This window comes from Helianthus annuus, chromosome 17 (genome assembly GCF_002127325.2).
Source record: "Helianthus annuus cultivar XRQ/B chromosome 17, HanXRQr2.0-SUNRISE, whole genome shotgun sequence".
NCBI lineage: Eukaryota > Viridiplantae > Streptophyta > Magnoliopsida > Asterales > Asteraceae > Helianthus > Helianthus annuus.
In genome coordinates, this window is record NC_035449.2 from 9,433,587 (window position 1) to 9,460,244 (window position 26,658).

At 37.0% G+C, this 26,658-nt stretch overlaps 4 protein-coding genes across 5 annotated transcripts; 1 reads left to right on the forward strand and 3 right to left on the reverse strand.

Annotated features, from left to right (window-relative positions):
- The first annotated feature begins 1,744 nt into the window (after positions 1 to 1,744).
- LOC110920727 (ABC transporter G family member 14) lies at positions 1,745 to 5,294 on the forward strand. Its single transcript, XM_022164927.2, has 5 exons — positions 1,745 to 2,020; positions 2,116 to 2,908; positions 3,309 to 3,488; positions 3,578 to 3,765; positions 4,370 to 5,294. The coding sequence occupies exons 1-5, from the start codon at positions 1,880 to 1,882 to the stop codon at positions 5,012 to 5,014; spliced, it is 1,947 nt and encodes a 648-aa protein (XP_022020619.1). The 5' UTR covers positions 1,745 to 1,879; the 3' UTR covers positions 5,015 to 5,294.
- Positions 5,295 to 7,082: 1,788 nt separating this feature from the next.
- On the reverse strand, positions 7,083 to 11,270 carry LOC110922436 (protein UXT homolog). The gene is made up of 7 exons (XM_022166742.2): positions 11,101 to 11,270; positions 9,553 to 9,651; positions 8,598 to 8,627; positions 8,334 to 8,435; positions 8,143 to 8,250; positions 7,985 to 8,039; positions 7,083 to 7,371 (listed from the first exon to the last, which is right to left on the reverse strand). Exons 2-7 carry the CDS (start codon positions 9,642 to 9,644, stop codon positions 7,327 to 7,329), a joined length of 432 nt encoding a protein of 143 aa, XP_022022434.1. The 5' UTR covers positions 9,645 to 9,651; positions 11,101 to 11,270; the 3' UTR covers positions 7,083 to 7,326.
- Positions 11,271 to 13,456: 2,186 nt separating this feature from the next.
- On the reverse strand, positions 13,457 to 17,979 carry LOC110920926 (fluoride export protein 1). Of its 2 annotated transcripts, none has more exons than XM_022165163.2 (7): positions 17,824 to 17,979; positions 16,389 to 16,748; positions 16,207 to 16,284; positions 15,439 to 15,537; positions 15,161 to 15,353; positions 14,034 to 14,440; positions 13,457 to 13,965 (listed from the first exon to the last, which is right to left on the reverse strand). In XM_022165163.2, the coding sequence occupies exons 2-7, from the start codon at positions 16,722 to 16,724 to the stop codon at positions 13,747 to 13,749; spliced, it is 1,332 nt and encodes a 443-aa protein (XP_022020855.1). In that variant the 5' UTR covers positions 16,725 to 16,748; positions 17,824 to 17,979; the 3' UTR covers positions 13,457 to 13,746. The 2 variants fall into 2 exon arrangements, with proteins under 2 accessions (XP_022020855.1, XP_022020856.1); XM_022165164.2 differs by having other exon boundaries at positions 16,406 to 16,748; positions 17,824 to 17,925.
- Positions 17,980 to 20,178: 2,199 nt separating this feature from the next.
- Positions 20,179 to 26,658, reverse strand: LOC110926262 (arabinosyltransferase XEG113). The gene is made up of 13 exons (XM_022170017.2): positions 26,230 to 26,658; positions 24,816 to 25,112; positions 24,509 to 24,714; positions 24,328 to 24,433; positions 23,976 to 24,232; positions 22,948 to 23,083; positions 22,262 to 22,356; positions 22,125 to 22,178; positions 21,897 to 22,010; positions 21,699 to 21,797; positions 21,508 to 21,624; positions 21,345 to 21,431; positions 20,179 to 20,675 (listed from the first exon to the last, which is right to left on the reverse strand). Exons 1-13 carry the CDS (start codon positions 26,384 to 26,386, stop codon positions 20,508 to 20,510), a joined length of 1,893 nt encoding a protein of 630 aa, XP_022025709.1. The 5' UTR covers positions 26,387 to 26,658; the 3' UTR covers positions 20,179 to 20,507.

Below are 26,658 nucleotides of genomic sequence, written 5' to 3' on the forward strand. Positions count from 1 at the left end.
TCGTCTATTCTTCGCTCACCAATTTCATAATTATAAATGATTACCATGTGTAGCATGATATACATAACACATGAATTAATTAATCTAGTCTTGCATAATATTAAACCAAACCTTGAACATTCAATTGGGAATATGATCACACAAGGAATAAAAATATTCTTCATTTTGGAAGCCTTTTTCAGGAGATACCAAGAATACACTAACCACCACCATCCAAAAGCCTGCAGTACTTAAACAGGCTAAAAATGACACCATATTCTAAATTTAAAAAAAGAGTAAAGGCGGCATAGAGCATCATTCCATGTAGCTCTTTTCATCAATAGCTCATTTATTTAGGTTAATTGTAGATTACTTTAAAGAAGCACATGATTATAAAGGGGATGCATTACAAGCAAGAAGACATGCCTACTCTCAAACAAAGGTTAGGCTGGCTAAGGAATCACTATAGATGGCTATACAATATGGCACACACACACACACACACACATATATATATATAAATGCATAGATATACACATGTGTGTGTATTATAGAATATAGCATAGGCAACTTAAAAAATTCACTAAATCCACTTGGACCTCTTCAATTCACCCATGTATGTCAAAGTTCTTCAACCAAGTGATAAGCATAGCAAAAAGTGGATTCTATTTTATCACCATGTTACAAGAACAAAGTTTGGCTTAGAATCTAATGCTATCCCAACCGCAAACTAAAATCCACCCATGATAAAGATCTTGATAAGTAAATTATATCCCCAATAACTAAAGTTGCAATAATTCCATCTTCAAAAATATCATGTTCATCTTGACATTTTTGTTGCACAAGATTAATTTCTTTTGATTGAAAACCACTATTACCGGTGGAGGTTATAAAGAGTAAATAAACAAGAAAATTAACAATACGAAAGATGATCATATCGAATACGAATATTGGTGACCAGAAGAAAAACAAGAACATATGCATAGATCAGATCACTTGGAATTTGGAAAAAAAAAAAAAAAAAAAAGATATTTGCTATTCATTTCAAAGCTTCCTTCTACATCAACTTTAGATTAATAAACCCACCCTTGGCCTTTCTACTTTCCCTCTTTATTGTTCTTTGTTTACTTTAAGCCATTGCAATTATTAGGACAGCATCAATGCTCCTCTTAAGTGGATGACCCTGAATACTCATTTGACTTGATAATTTTAATCATATGATTTCTTTATTGTATCACTTGTATATTTATTATAATAAAATCTCTTTAATTCGTTCCAAAGGAAGATTTTTCGACGCCTCCTAACGTTTATTGGTTCTTGGTAAATTACACCAACCTAGCCCGGAGGCCCCGGACATTCATGTTTCATTTCAATCTAGTTTAACATGATAAACGGCCGGTGTTAGGTTGCTATTTCAACTTGTTTCAATGATTTTTCAATCATGCTAGTACTAAATGACATTTGAACCGAATTAAATTAAGTGGCATGAGTCTCATTCCCCACTTGTTTCTGCTGGAAATGAGTTGCATGATCATCATGCAGCCTTAGTTGGTCGCTATAAAGGAAAAGATCTAAAAGCTAGCAAGCATCAAATGATGAGAAAGAGAGAGAAGAGAAACTCCAAAGAGATTATAAATTTATAATAAATAATGGACTAAAAGAGAGTGTTGGAATACTTTGATTGGGGCCCACCATATAGTCCATGGCCCACATCAGATTCTTTTGATATCCTCACCTTTTCTTGACTATATATTGCTTGTATATATACTTGTGGTATGCACATACTAAAACTCAAACTAAAGTCTAAAACCAAACCAAAACACAAAACAAGCTTCAATTCTTTTACCTTCAACATACAAAAAGAAAAGGCATTTAGACAGGCATTATAAACACTTACCTAATGGCAACTATGCCCCCCAATTCTGTAGTTCCAACTTCAGAACACACAACTACCACTATTTCAAAACCTATGGAAATGGTGAAACCTCATGCCCGCCGTTCGTCATCCTTTCTACAACTCGCCTACCCCATAACCTTAAAGGTCTCTCTCTCATACACACACGCACGCACACGTACATACATCATGATCATATCATTTGTGTTAATGTTTTAATGGATTTTCTTATTTACTTTCAGTTTGAAGATGTTGTGTACAAAGTTAAAATTGAGAGTAAAGGTACATGTTGCGGTGGAGAAGTGAGCATGAAAGAGAAGACAATATTGAATGGTGTGACGGGTAAGGTGTGTCCCGGGGAGATACTTGCAATGCTAGGTCCGTCTGGGAGTGGTAAAACCACGCTCCTCACGGCTCTTGGTGGACGCCTAACTGGTAAACTATCTGGAAAGATTACATACAACAGCCGTCCGTTTTGTGGTTCTATGAAAAGGCGGACAGGGTTTGTGACCCAAGATGATGTGTTGTATCCTCATCTTACTGTCACTGAAACCCTGCTATTCACAGCTATGTTAAGGCTACCTAATAGTTTGAGTCAAGAGGAGAAAGTAGCGCATGTGGAGCGAGTTATAGCTGAGTTGGGGTTAACTCGGTGTAAGAACAGTATGATAGGTGGTCCATTGTTTAGAGGAATTTCAGGTGGAGAGAAAAAGAGGGTGAGCATTGGTCAAGAGATGCTAATAAACCCAAGCTTGTTGTTGCTGGATGAGCCCACTTCTGGTCTAGACTCGACCACGGCTCAGAGGATTATAACCACGATTAAACGGCTTGCTAGTGGAGGCCGAACCGTGGTCACAACAATTCATCAACCGTCTAGCCGGCTCTACCACATGTTTGATAAACTAGTTTTGTTGTCTGAGGGCTCACCGATTTACTACGGTCCTGCATCCACTGCTATGGAGTATTTCTCATCCGTTGGATTCGCAACATCCATCACAGTGAATCCGGCTGATCTTTTACTAGATCTTGCTAATGGTAAGTTACTAATTACCTTGTAATATTACATATGTTATACTTAGTGCAAAGAAAGGTGTGTGTTCATTATTGTACTTTTGAAAACATTGGCGGACCTACCTTTACGGATGGGTGGGCGGGCGCACCCCTTGGAAAAAAAAATAGTGTAGTTTTTAGGCAAAAAAACTCGATCGCACCTCTTGAAAATATGATTGAACCCTTAATCCGGACCCCCAGAAAAAACTTCCTGGGTCCGCCACTGTTTGAAAACGAAGAAAAGAAAGACCCTACCTCTACACTACTGCTCCATTATGACAACTTCATTATTATTCATAGGTTAACAAAGTATAAAGCTTCTTATCTTCATAAATTGGCATAATTCAATTCAATTTCTAACCATATATGTAAACTTAAATGACAGGAATTGCGCCCGACGCCATGCAAGAACACGAGCAAGGTGAAACGACCGAACAGGAGCAGAAGTTAGTTAGGCAAAAGCTAAAAACCGCATATGAAACAAACATTTCAACAAGATTGAAGGCCGATTTACGCAGTGTAGACGTTAGCAATCATATAAACCATGCAAAAGAAGCTTCAACAAGTGAGTTGTGTAAAACTAATATTAGTGTAGGTAATCAATGGCACAACTTGCATAAACCTGACTTGTTTAGGTTGATTGTATTGGTGTAGGAACCCATGTGCAACCGGAACAATGGTGCACGAGCTGGTGGCATCAGTTTACGGTTCTACTTCTTAGAGGAGTAAGAGAAAGAAGATTCGAATCGTTCAATAGGCTTCGAATCTTCCAAGTGATAAGTGTTGCTATACTTGGAGGACTTCTATGGTGGCATACACCAACATCTCATATTGAAGACAGGGTAAGAGTTACATATAATCTTGAAAACCATATATAGTTTGATGAAAAACTAACTTTGATCCAAATATACTTTGGGTACTTAACTTTTCTCTATTTTTATTAAGAAAAAATGTAACTAAAGATTTAAGGTAATCATATCTGACCCAATAATTGGTCATGATGACATGATGCCCGAAAAACTTTAACGAGCTTCAACTTAAGGTTACCTGACCCGGTAATGGTTCAAACTGATGACGTCCGCGGCGGAACTAGCCCAAAAATTTAGGGGTATCCCAATTTTTATTTTTTAGACCAGGGGTGTCCTTTGTATAACGGGGACGAAGTTGCGAGGTATTTTTACACTACGGAAACGGAGTTAAGGGGTATTTTTACACTACAGAGACGGGGTTGAGGGGGGAGCCCGTGCTACCCCTACTAACATTGTAAGTCCGCCACTGGTGACGCGGTAGTAACTTTTGACCATGTTGACTTCTTTTATGTTTCGTGTCGAAACAGTTAATTAAGTTACCGTTACCCTAAATATACTTTGTTAAAAACGCTTAAACAACTTGCATAAGCTCGAGAACATTTGGACTCCAAATAACTGTTTTATTCTTTTCTTGCAGGTAGCAATGCTTTTCTTCTTCTCGGTTTTTTGGGGCTTTTACCCGCTCTACAACGCGGTTTTTACCTTTCCTCAAGAAAGAAGAATGCTTATAAAAGAAAGATCATCAGGAATGTACCGTCTTTCGTCTTACTTCCTTGCAAGAACCATTGGAGACCTACCACTTGAGCTTGCTCTACCAACCGCCTTTACTTTCATACTTTACTGGATGGGCGGGTTAAAGGCCGACCCAGCCACCTTTGTCCTATCACTACTTGTGGTCCTCTACAATGTCCTTGTAGCCCAAAGTCTCGGGTTAGCCATTGGTGCCATACTTATGGATGTCAAACAAGCAACCACTTTGGCTTCGGTTACAACCTTGGTTTTCCTTATCGCTGGAGGATATTACATACAACAAATCCCGCCTTTTATCGTGTGGTTAAAGTACTTGAGCTATAGCTACTACTGCTACAAGCTTCTTCTTGGGGTTCAGTACAATGCGAATGACTTATACGAATGTTCACAAGGGGTCTACTGTCATGTTGCCGATTTTCCAGCTGTGAAATCAGTTGGACTAACTAACTTAACGGTAGACTTGTTGATTATGGCGATGATGTTGATTGGTTATCGACTTGTTGCTTATATGGCATTGCAAAAGGTTCGCTGAAGTAATCAGTTTTACTTGACGAACAATTTTCGTGAAGAGCTTTGCCATTTTGTCGGAAGAGAAATAATAATAATAATAATAATAATAATAATAATAATAACAATAACGATATTAGATTTAGATACTGTTTTTCTTCAACGATGTAGATGTATCGTCGCCCTAGTTGAACTCGAAGATATATACTTTCGAAAAAGAAGAGCGTTAGGGTGTTAAAACAGTTACTGGTAGTTATTCTATAGAATTGGTTCTTGATGAGAAGAATTTCAAAGTTTGAAAGTTACCTCACACAAATAGGTTCTTGCAAATATATCCAAGATAAAAAAAAGAATATAAATTCTTTGTTTTAAATAAACAAGAATTATCATTGTACATTTTACAATGAGTTAATAGCCAAAATGGTCATGAGGTTTGCTCACTTTTGTCACTTTAGTCCAAAATTCAAAATTTTTAAATCTGGGTCCCTGAGGTTTGCATTTTGTTGCCATTTTAGTCCAAATTTCAAAAACCCCCTTTTTTTACTGTTGCAACCAGCCTATTTTGTCCTTTTGCGCAGGGGTATTCTGGGTGTGATCTGAGTTTGTTATAATAACTCATAAAAATGACCAAAATACCCCTGCACAAAAGAATATAAATTCTTTGCTTTAAATAAACAAGAATTATCATTGTACATTTTACAATGAGTTAATAGCCAAAATGGTCCAGGTTTGCTCACTTTTGCCACTTTAGTCCAAAATCTAAAATTTTTAAATCTGGGTCCCTGAGGTTTGCATTTTGTTGCCATTTTAGTCCAAATTTCGAAAACCCCCTTTTTTTACTGTTGCAACCAGCCTATTTTGTCCTTTTGCGCAGGGGTATTCTGGGTGTGATCTGAGTTTGTTATAATAACTCATAAAAATGACCAAAATACCCCTGCACAAAAGGACAAAATAGGCTGGTTGCAACAGTCAAAAAAGGGAGTTTTTGAAATTTGGACTAAAATGGCAACAAAATGCAAACCTCAGGGACCCAGATTTAAAAATTTTGGATTTTAGACTAAAGTGGCAAAAGTGAGCAAACCTCAGAGACCATTTTGGCTATTAACTATTTTACAATTTTCAAGTGTTTATAAGAAGGTCTAACTTTGTATGACTTATACTAAGATTAGAAGTAACTAATTAATAGTACAACTAAGTTTAATAATCCACCACTTTTCCCACTAAGCAACTTTTGGTGCTAAAGTTCACATTAATCATCCACCATCTACAAGTGTAGGCTCAACTCACCTAAAGTCTTGTCACAAGCTAGTTGGGCTGATTAAAACCAATAAACAACTAAAAGATAATAGATATGAAATAATTACCTATGGGACATGACCAAACAAACAAAAGAATAATTAAAAACAATATCTTCATATTACCAATCAATAATTAATCAACTATTAAAAAGTGTATTAACTAAATGACCGGCCGGCCGAACTTATCGATACGTTAAACCTAATTTATATATCTTTTGCCTAATGCAAACCACCACTTGGTCGAAAGCGATATTGTAAGAAGACCCGTCATGTCAAAATCGGAACCGAATGGTAAAACTTAAGCCAAAGAAGTTCTCATACGGTTAGTGTTGATTTACTCAATGGGATCATAACTAGCACGACCCGCCCAGTTAAGGGTAGGAGCATATTGCTGACAGGTGGTACGAGTAAACTGGTGCACATCTGACAAACCAGTTGACCCTTGCCTCGACGGCCAGGTGTAGGTCGCGCGCTTAAGCGTAACCCGTTTTCGGGGCTGGTTGATTCGGCAGGTGAGTTGTCACACACTCCTAAGCAAATTTCGAAGGACCGTCCCGAAACTTTACGTTGAGTCGTTTGGGGTCACGGGTCGTCTTGCTCGGGTCAAAGCGTTGACCGGATGACTTTTTGACATCTTGAAACACTGGATTCTGTTTGCTGAGATCATAAGTGGGGTTTGATCAATGTCTCTTGACATCATGAACCGTCAAGTAGCACAAGAGAAATTGTTGGAATGTGTCATCACTTCCTCTAAATGTGACCACTTTGTGTACTTCTAGAATATGTTAAAGCATCTAATCAAACATAATTAACTAATTAATTATATTATCATTGAACATGAATCTAATGATGAGATTCAAGTTACTCAAAAGCCATTTTCAAGAACCAAGATTCAGCCTATATCAACATGACCCACTCAGCAATCAGATTGAATTCAAGTTATAAACCTAATAACGTCAAATCAACCACTTGCACGCGTGTGCGTAAATTGCTTCCGTTCGATCAAAGAACGATGCTTGGTAACACCATAAATACGTTTTCATTCCTCCGGTAGTTGTAGCAACTCTCGTATCCCTTGTGAAACCTGTGAGACCGGAAATATCATACTATAAATAGGGGTGTCAATCGTGTCAGGTTAATGGGTTGGTGGATTAACGGGTTGCGGGTTAGCAGGTTGGTGGGTTGAAATATGCAACCCGAACCCGACCCATATTGTTATTTTAATGAAAGAGTTCAACCCTAACCCGCACACATATAAATTCAGGTCAACCCGAACATGACCCATTTAACCCATTTTTTTTTAAATTAGTCATACACGTTGACGATTTATAAGCGGGTTGTTGAGTTTTAAGGGGTTAAACATTGTTATAACTAACCATGTAAAATAGAAAACGGAAAAAACAAAAATATAAAAGTTTCTTTTTTAAGACTTAAACGGGTTAACGGGTCAACCTATTTTTCATACGGGTCAACCCTAACCCAATCAGTTTTTTTATACGGGTCGTGTTAGTCAACCCAAAACCTATGTTTTTTCATGTCGGATCCGGGTCGGTTTTTAAACGAGGGGTCGGTTTTAGGCTCAAACAAAAACCAAAATTTTGGCTTTTCATTTTTAGGAAACCGATCAGTTTCAGTTTTTCGGTTTTCAGTTTACTTATGGGTTCAAACCTTAGTCAGCTGTTTAAAAGTAAACTTACCATCTTGATTTGGGCTTTGATTTGTGCAATGAGACGCGTGTATTCCTCAATTTGCCTACACAAAACCACCACAAATTATGCACACAAAATCATTGCAAAACCTCATAAAGATCATAAACTGTAACCGGGAAACAAACGACTTATAAAATATAAATTACCTAGCCAGCCTTTCTTCCCGAGCAGGGATAATTTTTAAAGCCTCAGACCATGTGAGCTCTACATGAAATCCAAGCCCAACATCTACAAATATGTGACGTGTATCGGGCCTGCGGACATTAAGGGTTATAGCATTAGATTGATTTGTTTCACTTAATGAATAAATACATCAAAACGACATGTATATACGTACACTTCGGCTTGTGCGTATACTTCAGAACCAAGATTGACCATTGACCTGAGACTTGTTATACTATTCTTCTCTAAATTTTCCAGATTTTTCCTCAAATCTGAGCTATAAGTAAACAATGTCAAGTGAAACTTAACAGTTAACACACAGAGTTTAGATTACAAGACCTGCACAAGTTACTATAATCAGGGGATAATGCAATGATTATAGACAAACTGAGCTGCGTATTTTAGAAGTGAAAACATGAGTGGCGTAACCGAAGGATACAAGACTTTCTGTTGTTCAAAAACCTTGTCCCTGCAATGTGAATGGAAAATCAATTGGGTCTGAAAATCATAGTAGTCAATGGCGGATAGCAACAAATAGCGGGCGGCTATTTTAAAAATAGCGATACACTAGAAAAAAGATTTTTAAAAAATGTATATATATATTTATATTATATCAAAATACCCTGGTCTAAGCTATTATACATGTACATTTAACAAAAACCTAAAATCCAGCTATTTTATAGCTATATTTAATTACTATTTCCATACTATAAATTTTCAACATTTATATGCAAAGAGTGGTTGTACCCAATGCTTAGGGGGATTTTCAAAAAAAAAAAAAAAAAAAAAAAAAAACCTTGATTTTTATTTTCAACCCAAACTTATTTGATTTTTTTTTACTTTTAATGCAAAAGTTTTCGTTTTTTCAAATTTAACCTCACAATTTTTTTACTTTCAACTTTAGTCACTTATACTTTTCATCTTACACAAATTTTTCGTTTTACATTCCGTTTTAAATTCTACGAGTTAACACGGCACAACGTGTGTGCGGTTCAACATTTTTACGTTGTCTATTTTTTCCAGTTTGATAGGTTCGTTGCAACGCACGAGTCCTAGGTCAACTTAGTTATTCTTTTCTATGTTTTACATTTCAGTCTAAGTTATTCGCATTAACACGCTGCAAGGTCAGTGTTGATGTCCCCGCCGCAACGCGGGGGGTACTTAATACTAGTTTATACTAAAAAGAAACAAAAAGAAAATAAATTGCTGCTATTATCGCTATCTATCGCTACAACCCTAATAGCGAGCCTAGACCTATACGCTATGTAGCGCGCTATAGCGATCGCCAAGCTCGCTACTGACAACTATGCTGAGAATACTACATACATAATTAGAATTTAGAAATATTCAGTAGATATTAATTAACTAGAGGGTGACGAAAAATAAAGTTGTACCTTTCAGCAATGGCACGAACAAGGTCAGGTTTTAAGCGGCGATCAACAAATTCCTCAAACTTTTGTATTTTTTCTTCTCTGAGTCTATCCATTTATCTCCTACGATAGATTCAACCGATTTAAAAAAAAAATAGTAAAGCTTATACATCACCAAAAGGACTATCAGTTCTGCTACCAGCATCTCTAATAGAGATTAAATCAAACTCCGTATTTCATATTTCTAACACTTGTTGGATCATTTAACAGTAAGAAACACAAAAATCATGAGCTGAGTACATATCTTAAGTATGACATAAGACTCTAAATGTACCTAAACAGTTCAAAATATACATATTAAACCGGAAAAATTACAAGTTTTGTCCTTTATCTTTATACCACTTTTCAGACGGTGTCCTTTTTAACGAATGTTGACAGGCGGTGTCCTTTACTAGGTATTTTGTTGCAAGTTTAGTCCTTTACACCCAACTCAGTTAAAAAACCCTGTTAATTGTTGACAGGCGGTGTCCTTTAATAGGTATTTTGTTGCAAGTTTAGTCCTTTACCTAGGTATTTTGTTGCAAGTTTAGTCCTTTACACCCAACAATTAACAGGGTTTTTTAACTGGGTTGGGTGTAAAGGACTAAACATGCAACAAAATACCTAGTAAAGGACACCGCCTGTCAACATTCGTTAAAAAGGACACCGTCTGAAAAGTGGTATAAAGATAAAGGACAAAACTTGTAATTTTTCCTATTAAACCTTCTACTGCAAGAGTAAAGTTGGACGTCGGTGATTCGATTCGGGTCGGGTCGGGGGGCCGAATCAAACGCAACACCAGCGACCATCTCTAGAGTTTTTCCTTGCAACTATTGCCAGAGAAAATTTTTCAGCTCGCAAGCTCTCGGGGGCCATCAGAACGCGCACAAAAGAGAGAGGATGCTTGCAACGAGAGCTATGAGAATGGGTATTTTGTCAGAGAGGGATTAATTTAACCAGTTGGAGCTTTTCCTTTAAATGGAAGTTCATTCAGATCTCTTCAAATTAGAGCTCATCCGTCACAGCACCAAACATTCATGCCTCATATACAATCCAATGGATTTATGGGATTGTCTACATATGTGGAGGATTATGGACCTGATCAGCTTATTTGGCCAGGAAGCTTCCGTCAGGTGACTGCAACCGGTGTTGAAGTCGATTCAACGCTAGAAACATTGCCACCGCAAATCGTGGAAGGGATCGGACCAGCTTATGGTGGTTAACTAACACTAGGTGATGGATGGCATGTTGCAAGTTTGCATATATTGTACGCTCCTAAACTATGTCAATATACAAGAGCTTTGCAAGGATTCTTGTGTGTTAGAAATCAGGCTCTAAAACCAACACTTCCCCGTAGCATAATCTAATAACACAAGTTAACAAAACAAATAACCCTAAATTCAAACTCTAATAGTTACAGAAAGATTCAAAATGTTTAGGGCAAAAAATTGGACCAATTTCACCCCTAATTTCAACCTAAATCACTTAAATTGAAGCCCTACATTAATCATAAAGATAAAAAAAAACACATACCTTGAAGATTGAAGAAGTTGAACAAGACCACAAGTTGCGCAGCCCAGCCGGTTCTTCCTCGTCTCCTGGAAGTCGAACAACACCAGTGTAGCCAGCCGTTCTTCTGTTACTGTTCTCAGCGCTCGCTGGTTTGTTTTTTTTTTGTTTGGCCGTAATCCCCAGTCCAGAGAATCAGAGATGTTTTTTTTTTTTTTTTTTTTTTTTTTTTTTTTTTTTTTTTTTTTTTTATAGAATAACAGGGTATTAGGGTGGGCTTTAAATTTTGGGCTATAACAAACATAACAAATATTTGGTTTGGGCTGAAATTGAATAGATCTAATTTTGGGTTTTTTTTTAAATGTTTTATTTGGGCTATAAAAATACAGTTTTTTATAAAACCGGGGGTCGAAACGTATATATACTTAAAAAAAATTAAAACCGGGGGGGGGGGGGGGGGGGGGGGACTTATATACCTAAAAAATTATATACAAAAAACTACTGCACGAAAAGTTCGGGGGGTCCCCCCCCCCCCCGGGGGGCCCCTTGAATCCTTCGCCCCCTGACGGTACTAGTACTCAGTATAACTTACGATACAAAAAACACTTTACTTAGAATACAACTCCATTTTCGAAACAATTAATATCAGAACGTTGAGAAACAATTTAAGCACGACGTATATATTTTTTTAAAAATTTAACATAAGCAAACGAACCAGGTACCGGCACCAAATTTACCGAACCGGGTACATTTTCGTTACCGACTTTTGACATTTTCGGTACCGGTTCGGTATCCGTATTTACTGGTTTTACCCTTAAATACCAGTACCAAACTGTACCATACCCACTTTTGGGGATTTTCGGTACTGATTGGTACCGAGCTCATCCCTAATGATGCATACATAGAGTTTGGGGTGGGGAGGGAGGCATTTTGCTTACGGTTTATTTTATGTCGTCGTGGGTTTGTGCTATTCTTGCACGATGTTTGGGATTGCTTATTTTAATGACTTGTTAGCTTATTGACTTTTAGAAAAGCTTTTTTTTTTTTTTTTTTTTTTGAAACGAGAACTTCATTAGAAAAAACCACCTCGAAAACCGGAGGGCCAAAAGAAACAACCAAACTTACATAATTACAAATTTACACTAGTTTTCCAAAGATAAAGTTTTATACTTCGTTCTATATCTAACCCACAAGAACCCGTAAGACTTAACCTCGCTTAAAATCTTGTCAATTTTAAACGCTTTACTTCTAAACCTGGCTTCGTTCTTAGCCTTCCAAATGCACCAGCAAGCGATAATAATCACACCTTGGAATATCGATTTCTCCGGATCCTTTAAACCACAGAACTGGAAAGCCTTCATGAGATCTTGGAACGAGAAGGCGAATAACTGAGGGACACGGCACCAGCTACTGATCCAGCTCCAAACTACGTTAGCCGCGAGACATTCCGTGAATTTATGCGAGACCGAGTCCTCTCCTTCGTTACAGAACCCGCAGATCGGGTTTTGAATGATGACGTTTCTTCTTCGAAGACCCTCAACAGTAGGGAGTCTGTTTAAGCCCGCCCGCCAGCCACGCGAAGACGTTGCATTTGGCCGGGAGCCATTTACGCCAATCGAAATTCGAAGAGCAGTCCCATCCGCGGCCTTTAAGTCACTCTTATTAACTTTTTCAAAAATTCATAAATTGTTTTTGTTTTGAAAAGATAAGCAAAACTCCACAGCAACACATGGTGACAACCGCCAGTTATGCATAAGTTTGCTACAATTATCTTTCTCAATGAAGGTTATTTCTTCTCATAATAATTTTAAGATTAAACTGCCATTTTGGTCTCTGAGGTTTGGTTACTTTTGCCACTTTAGTCCAAAACTCAAACCTTTTGCATCTAGGTCCCTGTGGTTTCAGTTTTATTGCCATTTTGGTCCAAAAATGAAACCAGGTCATACTTATCTTATAAAATCCTGTAATTTTGTCATTTCCCTCAGGGGCAAATCAGGTCATATTTGTCTTATAAAATATGATATTTGTTTATAAAAAAGAAATGATCATTTTGCCCCTGTAGAAAATGACAAAATAACAGGGTTTTATAAGACAAATATGACCTGATTTCATTTTTGGACCAAAATGGCAATAAAACTGAAACCACAGGGACTCAGATGCAAAAAGTTTGAGTTTTGGACTAAAGTGGCAAAATTGACCAAATCACAGGGACCAAAATGGCAGTTTACTCTAATTTTAAACACCCCAGTATAGTTTAACTTTCATCAGCTATTTAAAATATTAAAACTTTATTTTAAGGAGTGAAAGTTCATATTTTAATAATTTTAAACACCCCAGTATAGTTTAACTTTCATCAGTTTTCTTACAATTTTCCAAGATATTCATTTTAAATTATCTATTTCATTTATATATATCAGGAAAATATTTTAGATGAACAATGTTGTTTACACTCAAAACTCTTTGATGGTATTAAACATTAACAAATGGATCATTTAATAAGCAATCTCAAACACTCGTTCATCCGGATCTGGTTAGCCGTTAAGCCTCCATCCGACTCACAACTTCAAAAGCATCACTTCAAGTCAAGAGTTACTCGGGTCATGATTCAAACCCGCCACGGCTCAGGTTCAAACCAATTAGTTTTACCTTCGGCTAATCCAAAATAGCAGACTATGACCAGGCTTCGGTCCATACAGGTACCGAGAAAATGAGGGTGCCTAAAGCAAACGAGATGATCATAGTCATGAAGGTGTAAACATACGCTCGCCAAGGGTACGCGCTTGCTCTCATGGCTTCAAATTCAGCAATGAAAGTTGAAACCGTACTCAAACAACCACAAAAACCGAACTGTATGCCTGTAGCCACGGTATCAAAATGTTTGTCATTCACCTGCATCATCACAAACAACAAAACCTTAACAGGATGTTAAAAGTGCAACAAACATAACGGAAACTTACGGATTTCTTCATCGTTGCAAAGGCTGCCATGATACAAGCGGCAGCTACATTGGCCATTAGCGTCCCGAAAGGCATCCATTTCAGTATTTGTGCTTTTCCTAAGCCTTGACCGTTGAATCGTGCTAAATAGAACCTAATCCATACACCAACCGGTCCGACAATACAACCGAACCACAAGTGACTCGTGCTGCTATCACCGTCAAAGTCTTTTTTCAACATTGTCACACTCACACCCCATAACACCCCAAGCATGGTTGCCATCACAATTATCAATATAATTTGAGTCGTAACGCCATTTATTGGAGATAATCCGCACTTGGAACTTAGCTTTGTTCGGTTTAAAGCCCATTTTAAACCCTTAGCGGTCTCCACCCCGAATATGAAGGAATAGGCAACAAGAAACAAACCTGCAAAAGCAAACGCTGAATATAAAAAAAAGGGAAATTGGATTTTAATAATCCCACGTGGTTGGCCAATAATAATCCCACCTTCAAATATCGCCACTGGCAGTCCCACCTTATAAAAAAAATTCTCACTAGACCTCCGTTAAAAAACTTAACGGAGTTAAGTTTTTTTTCCGAATTTCAAACTGATGTTTTAGGGCTTTTGATCAGAACGAGGATACGAGTCGATTAGTGTAAAACTTACATTGAAACATTGCTCCACACGAGGAAAACGGTGCTTCAATTCGGGTGTTTAGAGTTTAGACTTCCAATTAACAAAAATCAAGTTTTTCGAGCACTGTTTCGAGGTAAGTAGTACATCAATAGACTCGTATCCTCGTTCTGATCAAAAACCTTTAAACTGATTAAAATTCGGAAAAAAAAAAAAAAAAAAAAAAAAAAAAAACCTTAACGGAGACTTCCAATTAACAAAAATCAAGTTTTTCGAGCACTGTTTCGAGGTAAGTAGTACATCAATAGACTCGTATCCTCGTTCTGATCAAAAACCTTTAAACTGATTAAAATTCGGAAAAAAAAAAAAAAAAAAAAAAAAAAAAAAAACTTAACGGAGTTAAGTTTTTTTAGCGGAGTTCCAGTGAGAAATTTTTTTTAAAAGGTGGGACTGCCAGTGGCGACATTTGAAGGTGATAGTATTATTGGCCAACTACCTAAATGTTGGATTACCTAATAAAAACCCGAGAATAGCGAAAACCCATTGACCATCAACACTAAGCTCAAGCATTTTCTGATTCCAACCGCTAAATGTGGTAAGACTCCCCAAGTAACCCGTTGTCAACCCGACGGCTAACTCCGGGGAGAAGTTGGATATATCCGCTTTAAAAACCGCGCCAAACCAACCCATGAAGAATGAACCAACCTTGAGTATGAGATGAGAGGAAAAACAAAATTATAAGGTTCTCAAAAAATTATGTGAACTCAAGAAAATACAGAAATAATGATACCATATTGGGAGGAAGATCAATATACATGTAGCTATGATCGCCTGTGGCACCGACGACCTTAGGACCAAATAACTTTTCAAGAAGGTACCGCGTCAATACCTGCATAATCGGAAAACATCAGCAATTTGAACATGTACAGGTATCCATAGCTGTTAATGGCAAAAAGCGATAAGGTACCTATATGCTACAAAATAGCGAATAGCGATAAATAGCGGCAGCTATTTTATAAATAGCGATACACTAGAAAAAAAATTGGAAAAATTACAAGTCTTGTCCGACTTTTCAGACGGTGTCCTTTTTAACGAATGTTGACAGGCGGTGTCCTTTACTAGGTATTTTGTTGCAAATTTAGTCCTTTACACCCAACCCAATTAAAAAACCCTGTTAATTGTTGGGTGTAAAGGACTAAACTTGCAACAAAATACCTAGGTAAAGGACTAAACTTGCAACAAAATACCTAGTAAAGGACACCGCCTGTCAACAATTAACAGGGTTTTTTAACTGAGTTGGGTGTAAAGGACTAAACTTGCAACACAATACCTAGTAAAGGACACCGCCTGTCAACATTCGTTAAAAAGGACACCGCCTGAAAAGTGGTATAAAGATAAAGGACAAAACTTGTAATTTTTCCAAAAAAATTTATATGTATACTATATCAAAATACCTGGTATATACGCTATTTTACATGTATATTTAACAAAAACCTAAAATCCAGCTATATTTAATAGCTATTTATACAAGGGGGCACAATAGTAATTTGAACATTACCCCAAGAATGCCAAGTACAGCAAGATGAACGCGAGATGATATATATGTCAAATACCATGGCAACTCCTTCTTGCATTCCTGCACATAGCGACACACGAATTACCAAAATTAGCCTTAAAGAGTTATATGCAATTATGCATTATGCAACAAGTTGAGAAGCATAAAATGCGAAGAAAACGCACGTCATCTTGGTCTTTACCGAGTAGTATTGCATCCGGTGAAGTAGGAGATGCAGTCGGAAGCTGTGACTCTTTAAACGAATGTTCTTGAATAGGTAAACCCGCAGTTTCTAACGGGTTATCGAAAGAAAACCTAGACCGACCACTTTCACTGTACCTTCGACTACTTAGTGCCCTTTCTCCAATATCTCCTGCCTCTGAGACACTGTCGTCGTCAATTTCGTGGTGGCTTGATCCATATCGATTAAATGATCGCCTTCTGAAGGACGAATTTGTACTGCTAATATGACCGAAAGATCCACTTTTTATTGGTTCTGATTCATTCAGCCCATGATCCATTTTACTTTGACAGCCTTTTTCCTACTGCAAAATTCAATCACAAAATCACAAAAAACTCAATTTCCTAACAGCTTATGTCACCTGCTCCACTGATAAAAAAAAAAAAAAAAAAAAAAAAAAAAAAAAAAAATTCCATATGTTCATTTACTGTTACAAAATATGCATAATAATAACAAGTGATACATACACCTGCATGCAGAGCCTTGTAAGAGACCAATAGTGTTGCATGCAACACAACACAACACAACAACCAAACAAGTATTTTTAACCTTTTTTAAATAGTCAAAAAGGTTATGTTAAGTTAGTGGTCTACCATCATAATAAAGTTTCCTCAAACATGAACCCGATGTTTTAAAAACCGGTTTTTAAATCGTACCGGATTAGGCTCATAAATGGTTCAACTGGGTTGTACCGGACAGACTAATAAACACTATAAATCCATAAAATACAATTTTTACTCAAAAAATAATCCAAAACTACGTCATTTCATAATAAAAATATTCCAAAAGTTAATCCATAATAAAAAAAATAATCCAAAAATTCACTATTGGTAACTTTTTGGATGCTAAATTTTACTAAGAAGGTAAATAATCACCTTTTTGAGCCATAAAAGATTAAAACTCTAAATTTTAACATTTGACCCGGTACCGGTATACCAGTTTAAACCGGTATATCTCACGGCGGTACAACTTCTTTGCCATTCACTCAGTTTACCGGTGTGATTCGTGCCGGCTAAACTTCCGACATCCGGTTTAACCGGTTCAACGGCCGGTATAAACCGGTTTTTAAAACATTGCATGAACCCAATCAAAGACCAAAAAGGTCAAATCAAGCAACCAAATCAGTTTAACAATTTACACAAAAGTTCTCCTAAAATTTCAAGAAACGGGTCTGGGTCGGGTCGGGTCTGGGTCGGGTCGGGTCTAATAAATACAGGAATTGTTAAAACAAATAAAAATCAATACTTTATTATGGAACAAAGATCTGAGATTGTATCATAAAGCGGAACTTTTAAGCTACCTTTTTAAAGATTTATTAATCCAGTGGATCCGTTAGTGCGTTATACATGAAAGATATAAAAAATTAATAAAATTTTTACCTTAAAAAGATAAGATATTGAAGAAATTCCGATGGGGTTCTACCGGCGGCGAAGATGTGTGGATTAGTGATTGGTGCTGGAGCTTTATTCGTCTTTTTCTGATAATTTCATGAGCCACATGATTAATGCGGCTCTCATTGGCTTTTGCACATGAAAGAGGTTGGAAAGCAGCCTGATCGTTGACTTTCTTATATATTGTCAAAGTACCCAATTTTGACCCAACATTTTCCTTTAAAAACCTTTTAACTATAACTAGTGGGATTAAACCCACCCATTGCTGTTGGGACGTGGCGGGATTCTGTTCGATTAGCCGTAGGGGTGCAAACAAGCCGAGCGGATCGTGAGCTACTCGAGATCGGCTCGAGAAAAAGCTCGAAACGAGTCGAGCCTTATCGAGCTTGAGCCTAAAATAAAAGCTCGAGCCTTGAATGTTTAGTATAAATGAGCCAAGTCGAGCCGAGCTTATTTAAACTTGTTTACAAACCGACCTCGAACCTAAAAATAAGCTTATTTAGTAAACGAGCCCGAGCCTGAGGTTCACTTATCAATCTCGCGAGCCTAAAAAGTCTATTATTTATATTATTTTTATTTAATATATCAATTAATAGATAATAAATGAGCTGAGCTCGAGCTTTGAAAACAAAGCTCTAATCGAGCCGAGCTCGAGCCCGATCTCTCATAAATTAATCGAGCTCGAGCCTGGTCGAGTTCGGGCTCGGCTCGGTTCGTTTGCACCCCTAATTACCCGTGTTTCGTAGTGGGCTTCGATTCGATACAATTCGGATTTGCTTCAATGTTGTACCGACACTCGGAATACAACTGAAATAAATACAACCAATAGAGTATTCACACATGTTTATATCGATCAAAAACCATAAAAACGTTGAATCGAGTTCATCACGGTATCGTTACCGTACCAGGACTTGCTATAACTAACAACCACCTTATCTAGTATAATCCCACCTATAGTTAAAGTGTTAAACTACTAGTGGAGTCTAAGGAGGGTGGATGTAGGTAAACCTTACTTCTATTCTATGTGATATAGAGACTGCTTCCGTAAGACCTCCGACTTCGAAGTCGGCAATCGCTATAATTAACGGGACAAAAATATTACTCTATTGCGAGTACGAATGCATTTTCAAGTTTCAATGAACTTTATACCATCGTGCCAAGAAAACCATAACAATGAAAATACTACACGGTAGTGTTTCCAACTTTTGGAAATTATGGGTTTGGTTGGGCAAAAGTGAAATTGCACTAATTCTAACGTTATTTTACGAATTTCGTGAAAATAACTTTAAAAGCGGCAGACGGTTTGTCATGCATCATGTGGTGACGTTGATAGCCGAAAGACAAGGGGTACATGCACTAATCGCCCTTTGTCCCGATTGTTGCCGAGTGTTATGTGCCTTACGTCCAAGGCTTGATGCAAAACTACTATTGAGGCGGGGGTCTCACTGGAAGCAGTCTCTCTATTCCTACGGGGTAGGGGTTAGAGATGAGATTTTTTATCGAAATACCGGTACCATACCGGTACCGTACCGATCCCGTACCATACCGATCATAAACGGTACCGGTATTGGTAAATCGGTAATATAATTTTCGAAATTTGGTATCGGTAAAAAACGGTATCGGTACCGGTATTTTTCGGTAAATACCGGTATTAATAACGAATTTAATAATGACTTTATGTATTTTGCTATTATCTTAGATCCCACTATGAAGTTATATTTTCTTGAACATTGTTTTACAAAAACCAATATGAAATTTCTTTTGTTTGGTTGTTTTTAATCGACTATGATGATTTTTTAGACATGTTGGAATTTGGATGTTAAAAGTCGAACCCATGGATGTTTACCTTTTGATTTTTTTGACTTACTATAGTTCATTTAATAATGGATGGATGGGTTGCACATGAAATTTTTTTAGGTAAAACAATGGATGACACCAAAGCGGTACCAATGTGGTAAAGTACCGAAATACCGGTACCGAATCTATAAATACGGTACGGTAATCGGTATTAACATTTCCTCAATTTCGGTAACGGTATTTACGGTATCGGTACCAGTACGGTACCGGTATCATACTGATCTCATCCCTAGTAGGGGTAAGGTTGTCTACATGTTACTCTTCTTAGACCCTACCTTAACTTTGCTATTGGTGGGATTTACTGAGTATGATGACGACGACGACGACCTTTTTGGAACAACTTTTCTTAAACAAAAACAAAAGTCAAAAAACAGAGAGAAGCTTGACATGGATTTGGAACCACTTTTCTTAACAAACACAAAAGTCAAAAACAGAGAGAAGCTTGACTTGTTCAAAACAAACAAAAGAAAGGAAACAACACCACAGTTAGCAATTTAGATATTGTTGATATAAAAAAGATAATGGGCCTCCTATAAACCTAAGTAGTGGGTCTAAAATGAAGTAAAATGTGACCCATTTACAAGAAAATAAATCAAACTCAAATGTCATTTTTGTCTATAAAGGGTCCCTTTTCAGCCCACAATAAAATACAACTTTCAATCTACAAGTCACTGTAACATTGATCACCCTTCCATCTGACTATACACGAAACTGAACACGGATCACAACGCCTGTCGATTTAAGCCACTCGATTAGTGTCAAATAATCTCATAAATAAAAAATCTCAGCCGTCGATGTAACATCCGTGCAATTAATCACCAAGGGGGTTGATCATCTTCTCGTGTTTGGGGAGGTAGAGGCTTCCAATCGGGTTTTTCATCCCAATACATGTCGTAATATATGTGACCCGGATCATGACCGTCAACGCAACACCATATTCCAACATACCGCTTCACTCGATTCCTGAATTTTTCTTCCCTCGTCTGTCATATAAATATTTTGACGATAATCAGCGATATGAATATATGATCCATTGTTTCATTAAAAAAAACACGCATATGATCTAAAACACTTGGCCTTAAAAAGAAGGCAAATTGGATTTAAATAATCCCAACTTTCTCAATTTGGCCGATAATAATCCCAACTCAGTTATTGGCCGATAATAATCCGAACTGGTCCACTTTTGGCCGATAATAGTCTGCGTTAAATATAGCTTAACGGAGTTAAGTTTTTTTCCGAATTACAACTTGATATTTTAGGGCCTTTGATTAGAACGAGGATACGAGTTGATTGATGTAAAATTTACCTTGAAATACTACCCCAAACGACGAAAACGGTGCTTCAATTCGGGTGTTTAAACTTCCAATTAACAAAAATCAAGCCGTTTGAAGCATCGTTTCGAGGTAAGTTTTATATAAATCGATTCGTATCCTCGTTCTGATCAAAATCCATAAAACATTAGTTTGTAATTCGGAAAAAAGCTCAACTCCGTTAAGCTATTTTTAACGGCGGACTATTATCGGCCAAAAGTGGACCAGTTCAGATTATTATCGGCCAATAACGGAGTTGGGATTATTATCGGCCAAAGTTGAGATTATTTAAATCCAATTTGCCTAAAAAGAAACAAATTTTAAGAATGTACAATTGCTTGCCTTATCAGCGAACCCTAAGAAGGCATCTTGCATCGATGAAAATTGGATGACTTTGACATCCTTCAACGGGGATAATACCTTTTTCAGCTGTTCATATAACAACAGAAAAAATTAGCATAAATCTTTGTAATATTTATTATCGTTTTTCGTGCATCTTGCATACCGTTTCTTCATTGCTGTTCTTCGGAAATCTGAGTACTCCACGCGTGTTTGTAACGTTTGTTTGGCAATTTTCGGACCCTCCTTGACATAATTGCACATCAAGCCATGAATCCTTAACCTAAAATCAGAAAATTAAGATGAATTAAACTATAAAAGTACGATAATGCCCCCGAACGAAGACAATTATTACACCTGTGCAGGCATTAACGGATTGTCGAAGAAAGAATACTCTCGTATATTGATTCCTGGCCCGAATTCCTCAACGGGCAATCCCTTTAACATCGTATGCACCTACAAAGCCGCATCGATTTATTAAATTTGTATTACTTCAACAAAAATATTGTGAACAAAAAAAAAAAAAAAAAAAAAAACTAATAGAAACTTAAGTACCTCAAATACGTGATCCAGAGGACAGATGAACGGTTGTCGTGTCATCGACCCTACGATAACTCCGGGATGTGAAAACCATAATCTATCCAACCTACACCACACTGGAGGCATAACCTAAAAAATTGCAAAAAAAAAAAAAAAAAAAAAAAAAAACTCCATATAAAATGTGACATTGAAAAATGAACACATGTGAAAAAAAAAATGTATGTGATTTAAATTTTAAAGTACCAATGTGCGGTTTAAAATTGACGCTATGGCGAGAGCGGTCCTTATTTGCTTCATCTGCAATACAATTGCATTAAGCAATTTTCAGTTTATTAAAAAGTACAACTTTAAAAACACGCTATAAATTTGTATAAAATTACTTGATAATTAACAAGAGTGAAATGTGTCTGAAGATTATGTTCCCCGTCGAGTAATAAGCTTTTCGGAATAGATGGCTTGAATGTCAAGAATCCTCCTATATAACACACAAAAGAGTAAATTGCCATTTTAGTCCCTGAGGTTTGGTCCAAATTGCCATTTTAGTCCAAATAGTTTTTTTTTCCTCCTCTGGTCCCTGACTTTTCCATTTTCTTGCCATTTTGATCACATTGGCTAGCTCAGTCTAAAAATCTGGTTATAACCAGGGGTATTTTTGGCATAACTGTTGTGTAGTGATAACCAGTGGTAGTTTACAACATAATTTATAAACCTCATAATAATTTAATGCCAAAAATACCCCTGATTATAACTTGGTTTTTAGACTAAGTTAGGCAATGTGATCAAAATGGCAAGAAAAAGGAAAAGTCAGGGACCCAGAGGAGAAAAAAAAAAACTATTTGGACTAAAATGGCAATTTGGACAAAAACTCAGGGACTAAAATGGCAATTTACTCTACACAAAATATGCAGACTTATTAGAATTGCAACGAGATCTGAATCATCTGATCGCCGAAAGATGAGTACTTGAAAGTTGAAAGTTAAAATACGTGTACATATTTGGTGTCTGAAAACTTAATTCATTGAGCAAACACGAAGCATAAGAATGTATAAAAGAAAAAAATAAAAACCTGGTGAATCATAATATTCTGGTGGATCATAGAAAGCCATAGCTTCACGTAACCGGTGACGTTTTCCTTCGGTTCCTGCGTATTGAAATGTGGTATGTACAGCATATGGCTCCAATCTTAGTTGTTGATACATGGCCTGAAAATGCAGCCAGATATTAACTTACACTAAATTATAATAATTATCATTATGATTATAATAATATTAATAATAATAAGAGTTAACTGCCATTTCCGTCCCTGTGGTTTGTCCAATTATGCCAGTCCAGGCCAAATTTCAAATTGTACCATTTCCGTCCATGACATTCTTGAAACATGCCAGTTTCGTCCAAAAAGTTAGCGTATGTTTAAACCTACCATTTATTGAAGGGTAATACCGTCATTTTCCTCTTTTTCAATTCCCTTTTTCAAACCCTATTAAATGAAAAAAAAAACAAAATGGTGTAAAAGAGGAAAATAAAAAAAGGAAAATGACGTGTTTACCCTTCATTAAACAGCAGGGTTTAACAGACGTTAAGTTTTTAAAGGAACTGGCATGTTTCAAGAATGTCAGGGACGACGGAAATGTTACAAATTTGAAATTTGGCCTCGTTGATATAAGTGGACAAACCATAGCGACAAAAATGACAATCAACTCTAATAATAATAATACTAATAAGGAAAAATTACAAGTTTTGTCCTTTATCTTTATACCACTTTTCAGGCGGTGTCCTTTTTAACAAATGTTGACAGGCGGTGTCCTTTACTAGGTATTTTGTTGCAAGTTTAGTCCTTTACACCCAACCTAGTTAAAAAACCCTGTTAACTGTTGGGTGTAAAGGACTAAACTTGCAACAAAATACATAGTAAAGGACACCGCCTGTCAACAATTAACAGGGTTTTTTAACTGGGTTGGGTGTAAAGGACTAAACTTGCAACAAAATACCTAGTAAAGGACACCGCCTGAAAAGTGGTATAAAGATAAAGGACAAAACTTGTAATTTTTCCTAATAATAATCATATATATTGCTGATCCTAGTCATAGTTCATACCTGAACAAAATACGTATGTCCGCTACAAAATATACTAGCAGGCAGAAGCCCAAACTTTAGCGTTCCATCATAAGCATAAACAAGTCCGCTTTCATCATCAACAGGCGGGCCCAGTTGCTTATGCACAAGATCGTTAAAACCGTTTTGGTCCCATACGTTGTCATCAGCTAAAAGCATTTCTTTCCATTCTTTCGCCAACTTTTTAGCCGAATCCGTCGGTCGCCAATGGAAAATACCGATATTGTATGCCCCGCCAACTGTCCACTCGGAAGAAAAGATCCACTAATTGGTTTAAATACATTCGTTTATATTTTTATATTGTTGTTAATATAATTTTAACTGCAAGTTTCACCTTCTTTCCAGTTGTCTAACCGGTCGTCAGTTACTGTCGGTGTAACTTGATCGGTTGAGGTTAATACGTCTGCTTCGGGATAACGCGCAAGATACGGGAGCGGGTTCTGTTCACGTAACATATCGGATTTAAGAAAACATTTCGGAAAACAGTAAAAGAAAAACATGTGCAGGGAAGTTACCTTCAACCAAACCATATCAGTATCACACATGAGTAACTCAAAACCGAACGGTAGCATCGAATCAATGAGAACGACTTTTTCCCGTCCCATTTTATGAAAAGTCGGTGACCCCCATCCGACATCTATCGTACTCATATGACTTCCCATATCAAAAACCGGTACCCCCTTCCAATACAACGCCTCCAGTAGTTTCGTGTCCATTGCACCTAAAACACAGTTTTCAGTTTCTTAAAATCTGAAAAAAAAAAAAAAAAAAAAAAAAAAAAAAAAAAAAACCGGGTTCGAAAACTTTATTTAACTAACTTACCAACAAGAAGATTCTCGACGCCCAAATCTGTCAAGTGCTTGACCCATGTGAGGATAAAATCCAGGAAAGCATAGTTACCGAACGTTGCTACTACAACATTATCCTTCACCCTTTCTTGAACCAATTCTTTCGTTAACCGAAATGTCTCCAACGGGGGCATCTTTGAACCCGGTGGGGGTGCTTCCCAAATAGGTTTTAATTTCCCTATTTCGGGTCGAGGCGCCGGTGACATTACACCACCACCCACTCTTAGTGAAGGCGACTCGAGTGTTTGATTTGGCGAAGACGGCGTCACATCTATCGTTATACATACAATAAAAAAACAATGTCACAAATTTAAACCAACATAAATATAATCAATTTATAAATTCTCTTGTTACAGATTTTCTAATTGAGCAAAATGCCTAAATGAACAAGATTTTGGCCTCAACTAATCAACCTAAATTAGTTGACTTTAGATCGCAATTCACTACGGCTGCAAACGAACCAAACATTCGGCGAACAGTTCGTGAACCGTTCGGCGGGAAGTTCGTTTGTGTTCGTTCGTTTATTAAACAAACGAACACGAACAAGAATTTCGTTTGTTTAGTTAAATGAACAAACATGAGCAGAGGTCGTGTTCGTTCGTTTATGTTCGTGAACGTTCGGTAACGTGTCCGTTTGTGTTCGATACTTCATTAGTGTTTATAGTTTTTATATTTATTTAAATACTTCAAAATTCCAAAAATTAAAAATCTAATAAGTGTCGGTATATTATATATTCTGTTCATGAACGATTGTTTGTGTTCGTTTGTTTCCATTTGTGTTCATGAACATTATTTGTGCTCATTTGTGTTCGTCAACGCTCGTTGCCTAAAATTAACAAACAAACACAAACGAACACGAACAAGTTCATTTCCTTAACAAACGAACACGAACATAAAATCTCGTTCGATAAGTGTTCGTGAACAGTTCGCAAACACATATATTTCTTAACAAACGAACACGAATCGGTTCGTTTATAGCCACTGACGAAGTATAGAAGGGGCGGGGAGGGGCGCCCGACCCCCCAAACTTTTCGTTCAGTAGTGTTATATATGTAGTTTTCGTATAGAAATTTTTGGGTATATACGTTTTCAACCCCCCGTTCTATAGAAATCTTTTGGTATATACGTTCTCGACCCCCCAGTCATTCGGGTCAAGCTTCGCCACTGTTTATAGCCCTACAATTCACATGACAATTGACCACCAACCAAAATCAACATCAATAAGATCAATTTATATATTCTCTTGTAACAGATTTTCTTACCCAATTCAGCAAAAACCTAATTTAACAAGATTTTAATCTCAACTAATCAACCCTAAATAGTTGACTTTAAATCACAATTCACATGACAATTAACAACCAAATTACATAAAAATTCAAGAAACATACGTTGAGAAATGTTCCAAGAAATGGCCCAATCAGGAGAGTAAACAGCAGAGAACACATAAACAGCAGAGATCACAATCCCAACCAAGACAGTACCGTACATGGTCAAGAACAATGGCTTGGAGTTCATCATTTCTTTAAATGGGTTTTTCCAACCCATTTGTAATTATCAATGGATTATCTAAAATATGGGTCTGATTGGCATGAGATCAATGCTAAATCTTGGATAATAAAGCAGGGATTTTGATGAAAGGAGTAGGGTTTTGTGAATGGTTTGTTTGGTGGTGTGATGAGTTGGATAAACAGAGTTGTTGGAGGGAGTAGGCAGACCCAAAAGTCAAATGTATGAATTGAATCTGAATCTGGTGTTTGATTGACATTTGGGTTTTGAGTTTGTGCATGATGTGCAGAGTCGTAGAGAATAAAGGGTTT

Bases quoted from the DNA above. Each gene is read 5' to 3' on its own strand.
- LOC110920727 (XM_022164927.2), top strand. From the start codon at position 1,880: ATGGCAACTATGCCCCCCAATTCTGTAGTTCCAACTTCAGAACACACA. The intron at 2,021-2,115 runs GTCTCTCTCTCA...ATTTACTTTCAG, and splicing joins CCTACCCCATAACCTTAAAG to TTTGAAGATGTTGTGTACAA. The intron at 3,489-3,577 runs GTGAGTTGTGTA...GTATTGGTGTAG, and splicing joins TGCAAAAGAAGCTTCAACAA to GAACCCATGTGCAACCGGAA.
- LOC110922436 (XM_022166742.2), bottom strand. From the start codon at position 9,644: ATGGATAGACTCAGAGAAGAAAAAATACAAAAGTTTGAGGAATTTGTT. The intron at 8,436-8,597 runs GTATCCTTCGGT...GTTTACTTATAG, and splicing joins TTTGAACAACAGAAAGTCTT to CTCAGATTTGAGGAAAAATC. The intron at 7,372-7,984 runs GTAAGTTTACTT...CCGGTCTCACAG, and splicing joins TCAAAGCCCAAATCAAGATG to GTTTCACAAGGGATACGAGA.
- LOC110920926 (XM_022165163.2), bottom strand. From the start codon at position 16,724: ATGGATCATGGGCTGAATGAATCAGAACCAATAAAAAGTGGATCTTTC. The intron at 16,285-16,388 runs GTGCGTTTTCTT...CGCTATGTGCAG, and splicing joins TCGGTAAAGACCAAGATGAC to GAATGCAAGAAGGAGTTGCC. The intron at 15,354-15,438 runs GTATCATTATTT...CTCATACTCAAG, and splicing joins TTGATCTTCCTCCCAATATG to GTTGGTTCATTCTTCATGGG.
- LOC110926262 (XM_022170017.2), bottom strand. From the start codon at position 26,386: ATGGGTTGGAAAAACCCATTTAAAGAAATGATGAACTCCAAGCCATTG. The intron at 24,434-24,508 runs GTAACTTCCCTG...TTACGTGAACAG, and splicing joins CTGATATGGTTTGGTTGAAG to AACCCGCTCCCGTATCTTGC. The intron at 23,084-23,975 runs GTATGAACTATG...CTGCATTTTCAG, and splicing joins GACATACGTATTTTGTTCAG to GCCATGTATCAACAACTAAG.